The 6,000-nt window shown below is 46.6% G+C and overlaps 1 protein-coding gene across 1 annotated transcript in view; it reads right to left on the bottom strand.

The window, feature by feature from the left end:
• Window positions 1-6,000, bottom strand: part of LOC143961040 (lysozyme C-1-like) — a 70,543-nt gene that overhangs the window by 44,233 nt on the left and 20,310 nt on the right. Inside the window, exons 2-3 of the mRNA XM_077470177.1 lie at window positions 5,631-5,819; window positions 4,477-4,635 (exon numbers count right to left, since the gene is read on the bottom strand). Coding sequence (XP_077326303.1) covers window positions 4,477-4,635; window positions 5,631-5,769 — 298 coding nt within the window. The 5' untranslated portion in view covers window positions 5,770-5,819. The remainder of the gene's footprint in view (window positions 1-4,476; window positions 4,636-5,630; window positions 5,820-6,000) is intronic.

Here is a 6,000-nt window from a genome sequence, read left to right as displayed (position 1 = left end):
TCTCCCCTCCAGGTCCCCCTCTGTCTCTCTCCAGGTCGTCCCTCTCTCTCTCTCCATGCCCCCTCTCTCTCTCTCCATGTCCCCCCTCTCTCTCCATGCCCCCCTCTCTCTCTCCATGCCCCCCTCTCTCTCTCCATGCCCCCCCTCTCTCTCTCCATGCCCCCCTCTCTCTCTCCATGCCCCCCTCTCTCTCTCCATGCCCCCTCTCTCTCTCCATGTCCCCCTCTCTCTTTCTCTCCATGTCCCCCCTCTCTCCATGTCCCCCCTCTCTCTCCATGTCCCCCTCTCTCTCTCCACGCCCCCCTCTCTCTCTCCATGCCCCCCTCTCTCTCTCTCCATGTCCCCCCTCTCTCTCTCTCCATGCCTCCCTCTCTCGCTCTCTCCATGTCCCCTCTCTCTCTCTCTCTCCATGTCCCCTCTCTTTCCATGTCCCCCCTCTCTCTCTCATGTCCCCCTCTCTCTCTCTCTCTCTCCATGTCCCCCCTCTCTCTCTCTATGTCCCCCCTCTCTCTCTCTCTCCATGTCCCCCCTTTCTCTCTCCATGTCCCCCCTCTCTCTCCATGTCCCCCTCTCTCTCTCCATGTCCCCCTCTCTCTCTCCATGTCCCCCCTCTCTCTCCATGTCCCCCCTCTCTCTCCATGTCCCCCCTCTCTCTCTCTCCATGTCCCCCTCTCTCTCTCTCCATGTCCCCCTCTCTCTCTCATGTCCCCCCCTCTCTCTCTCTCCATGTCCCCCGTTTCTCTCTCCATGTCCCCCCTTTCTCTCTCCATGTCCCCATCTCTCTCCATGTCCCCCCTCTCTCTCCATGTCCCCCTCTCTCTCTCTCCATGTCCCTCTCTCTCTCTCTCTCCATGTCCCTCTCTCTCCATGCCCCCTCTCTCTTTCTCCATGCCCCCCTCTCTCTCTCTCCATGTCCCTCCTCTCTCTCTCTCTCATGTCCCCCCTCTCTCTCTCTCCATGTCCCCCGTTTCTCTCTCCATGTCCCCCTCTCTCTCTTCATGTCCCCCTCTCTCTCTCTCCATGTCCCTCTCTCTATGTCCCTCTCTCCATGTCCCGCTCTCTCCCCTCCAGGTCCCCCTCTGTCTCTCTCCAGATCGCCCCTCTCTCTCTCTCCATGCCCCCTCTCTCTCCATGTCCCCCCTCTCTCTCCATGTCCCCCTCTCTCTCTCCACGCCCCCTCTCTCTCTCCATGCCCCCCTCTCTCTCCCCATGCCCCCCCTCTCTCTCTCCATGCCCCCCTCTCTCTCTCCATGCCCCCTCTCTCTCTCCATGTCCCCCCTCTCTCTTTCTCTCCATGTCCCCCCTCTCTCTCCATGTCCCCCTCTCTCTCTCCACGCCCCCCTCTCTCTCTCCATGCCCCCCCCTCTCTCTCTCTCTCCATGTCCCCCCTCTCTCTCTCTCCATGCCTCCCTCTCTCGCTCTCTCCATGTCCTCTCTCTCTCCATGTCCCCTCTCTCTCCATATCCCCCCTCTCTCTCTCATGTCCCCCCTCTCTCTCTCCCGGCTCCCTCTCCCTGCCCCCTCTCTCTGGCAGCAGATGACGTGGCATGTGACACACTGCATACGTTGGCAAGCGATGGTGGCAAGTGACACACGGCATCTGGTGGCAGGCAGCAGTGGCAAATGACATGCTGCATCTGGTAACAGGCAATGGTTCCTACTCATTCTGCATTCTGGTGAGTTGAACTATTTCATTATATATTACAATGTAGCAATATAAATAATGTGATTTGATCATCCTGACACCGTATTAAGCATGATGTGGGGATGTTTTACTTGCCAGCACCAGCCATTCATCCAACAAATCACCCCCGCCGCTGAATTCACCGTCAACCCTGAGACTACATTCCCCCCCCCCCCCCCCCGGTCTTTGAAAATATTGTCCCTGAATGGCAGTCTAGAAATGTGATCACCCTACCGGGGGACAAGGTGTCAATTTTCCCCTGGGTCGCTCTGATGCCCCATAAAAAGGCCTCAGATCCATCTCAAACTCAATAAGTATCCATATTGCACAATTGTGAATAGTTTTATATACTGTTTTTGTGCATGTTTGCAAAATTAAAGTGGGCCACTCTGGGTGAAGTCCAGGGCCAAATTTTTGTCCCAGTCCAGCCCTGCTTCAGGGCTTTGCAATGTAGTGTGAATGGGCCCTGAGTTGGTATCTGTCTATTGCTATCCTGAGTTTGTATCTGTCTATTGCAAACAACAAAGGATTCGCCCTGGGACTTTAAATGAAGTGGGTACTGTTTCCGCCAGTAAACATAACAGTAGTAAATATAATATATGGTTTATTCAAGTACAATTGTTTACATGGATAAATAACATCAACGGTTGCCAATATAAAATATATGAACAAGGAGTATTGGTACATAAATGTAGAAGTAGTACATGGTACACGGGCATCATACTACCTGACTAGTTTCGTGAGATCCAGCTCGCTCTTCAGGGGTGGATGTGTGTAACAATGTACCTAGGATGAACAAAAATATATATGTTTGGCAATATAGCACAGTATTAGTTATAACAGCACAGGGTACAATTGTAGTTCACCTCTTTCCCCCCTCTCTTTGTCACCTGGTAGTACCCCTCTGTTGTCCTAGGTTTCTAACCATCTTCATGGCCCTACAACTTTTGGCTCAGGCCTTTCATTCATGCATACATGCATACATATCTTTATACCAATATCTATTGATTTTACTCTACTACTTCAGATGCCTGACAAACATACTTATGTTCACAGCCTATACGTTTTATCGACCAATGAGGACCCTAGGGATACATCACTACACCTTTGCCATGCCTGCTCTCCGTTTGGCCCTGGATGGGGTCCCATTTGATCCTGCCCCCTCAGCTCCCAGGGGAGGCATACGCTGCTGCCGTCTCGAGGCTGCACACCTGGAGCCATGGCCAAGCTCAGTGGTAAGTATGGGGGAGCCTACAACCCCTTCTACCCTGCGCTGTTATAACTAATACTGTGCTATATTGCCAAACATATATATTTTTGTTCATCCTAGGTACATTGTTACACACATCCACCCCTGAAGAGCGAGCTGGATCTCACGAAACTAGTCGGGTAGTATGATGCCCGTGTACCATGTACTACTTCTACATTTATGTACCAATACTCCTTGTTCATATATTTTATATTGGCAACCGTTGATGTTATTTATCCATGTAAACAATTGTACTTGAATAAACCATATATTATATTTACTACTGTTATGTTTACTGGCGGAAACAGTACCCACTTCATTTAAAGTCCCAGGGCGAATCCTTTGTTGTTTGTTATATATTAGAGGGATGGAAGTGTGTCACTGGGGACACCAGACCTTTTCCTTTGTCTCTGTATCTGTCTATTGCTATCCTGAGTTGGTATCAGTTTAGCTATCCTGAGTTGGTATCAGCCTATTGTGAATAGACTGGGAGAATCAGACAGACGCACAAGGGACTGATTAATTGTGCTTCAAGGCAAAGAGCATGCTGATACAGTAGGATGGGAGTGATACAGTGGGGTTGATTTACTGAAGGCAAATAGACTGTGCACTTGCTCCAGAGTTTAGTAAATGAGCAGAAGCTCTGCTAACTTCCATCATCCAATCATGTGCAAGCAAGAATTCTGTTTTTTTACATCTCCAAGTCAAGCAAGTCAAGTCAAACTTTATTGTCATTCTACTACATGTAAGAACATACAGTAGAACGAAATGTCGTATCTCACAGGACCACGGTGCTACATACAATTAAACATAATTATAAATAAATAAACAGAAAATAAAAAACATCAATAAAAGAAAACCTATACACATAACTACATAACTGTACATATACTATATGTTTCCAAAAGTATTTGTAGCAGCAAGTGTTTATAAAAGTGTCTAGTGCATATTCAAGATTAAAAAGGAGGGAACGTGAGACGTTCCTGGTCACAATTTATAGGTTGTAAAAGAGGATTGGAGTTGAGGGCTCTCACAGCCTGGGGGAAAAAATTATTGAGCCGTCTGACAGTCCTGGTTTTGATACTCCGGTACTTTCTACCTGAAGGCAAGAGCTGAAACAGACTGTGGGAGGGATGGGTAGGATCCCTCGCAATACTGGTAGCTTTGCTGGAGCATCGTGTATGGAAAATTTCCAGGATGGAGGGGAGAGAGACACCAATAATCTTTTCTGTCGTCTTCACTAGCAGCTGCAGGGTTTTGCAGTCAGCAGAACTGCAGTTCCCATACCAGACAATGATGCAGCTGGTCAGCACGCTTCCAATGGTTCCCCTATAGAATGTAGTAAGAATGGGTGGAGGGTGACTGGCTTGCATGTGATTTGATATTCTTTGCAAAGGAAAGCTTTACTTAATTTACAAAACTTTGGAACTTTTACAAAACTTTTGAACTTTTGCAAAGTGCACTTTCTATTTGCCTTTAGTAAATCAACCCCAGGGAGTCCTTTCACTGTTTAGTCACAGGCTGGGGGAGGGACAGTACCTACTTTCACAGCTAATTTCACAAGCGTTCACAGCACCAGCAGTCTTCCCATCATTGCACCACAATATGCTGTTAATCTGAAATATTCCGTAGTCGCGGCTCGCCTCACTGTTGTTCACAGCATCAGTGTTGTAGCCACTTTCATAATAGGCAAGACATAGCCCTGTTGATAAAAAAAGTACAAGCATAAAAATCACAGCAACAATAACAAATAATAATCTTAATATAATCTATTGCTAATAACAACATTACACATTTTCAAAAGGTATATCTTTCAAATATGTGTGGAGGTGTAAAGAGCAGATTTAGAGTCAGGACTGAGTTTGAGTAGAAAAATGGACCCCAGGCCAACATAAGTGGTGTCAGTGTAAGGTAGTTATAGGAAATATATGCTTGAACCCCATTGGGCTTTCTAGGTTCGGCATTAAAGCTGTTCGACTGCTAGGTGTGGCAATGTGTGACCCACCCATAGAGCCTAGCCTGTTAGTGGTCAGACTGCAGCATCACTTACCATTCTGATAACACACTGCTATGACCTTAATGTTTTTTAATAGCATAGGGAAGGGTTAACACCCCTGTAACATTTGTTTCGCTGTCTGTGCCCCTATTCAGGAGATTTCACCTCACACTCTGTTCCTATGACAATAGGATTTTGAAAATTTCGGGAAGTCGTGGAAACAAGGATTGGTGATAAAGTTTTAGTAGTTGGCTCTTTTTCTTCAAGCCCAACCCAAACACAGTAAACTTTCTTTTTCTTTTAAGTATACACTATAGGATTGTAACAGAGGCACCTTTGGGCACTCCAAAGAGAATAGTAATGTGGCGCACATAGTGCTCCCTCATACTCCTGTCAAGCCTTGTTGTGAGCCAGATTCCTGTCTAAATAATGTGTCCGGGTTTCAGGTAGATTTTGAAACCTGGACACATGATTCAAAACCTGACAGGTGGCAACCCTAAGTGGAGGTACCTTTTTCCCATGATAGCTCTCACAGGAGTTATTTTCCCCTTCCTAGGGGGAGATTTCCTCTCACTTCCTGTCGTCTCCCTTTGTTTGTAAGTAGGAGTCGTTTGTAAGTCGGATGTTTGTAACCCGGGGAACATCTGTACCACACATACATCCCACTATATGTTACTGCTTTTTATTTCAGTTTTACATACAGTTAGCAGCGCTAATTCCACGATATCCAGCCAGCCCAGTCTCTTGCATGATCCTGTGCAAATCGCAGCGAGGGTAAACCATCCCCTCTGAGGTGTAATACAAGCCAAGGCAAGCGGCAAGGAACAAAAGGAGCTTCATACTGTTTGATTGAGCTAATCAGTAGAAATGAACAACTGGCTGAAGTGGAACTGAAAAAAAATATATAGACATTAATAACAAACGTCAGTAAATGAAAATCTTAACATCAAAAATATAATATACTATTATATTTTACTTGCAAAATTGAATGTTAACTTTGATTAGTAATTACAATGAAGCTGAGTTGAATTTGAATACGTGACTCTTGACACTTGAATGTGCAAAGGGAAA

This window comes from Lithobates pipiens, unplaced genomic scaffold (assembly GCF_037356315.1).
Source record: "Lithobates pipiens isolate NorthernLeopardFrog02 unplaced genomic scaffold, aLitPip1_a1.2 Scaffold_8, whole genome shotgun sequence".
Taxonomy (NCBI): domain Eukaryota; kingdom Metazoa; phylum Chordata; class Amphibia; order Anura; family Ranidae; genus Lithobates; species Lithobates pipiens.
The sequence above is the reverse complement of the archived record's forward strand: the minus strand, read 5'-3'. Positions and strand labels throughout refer to the sequence as shown.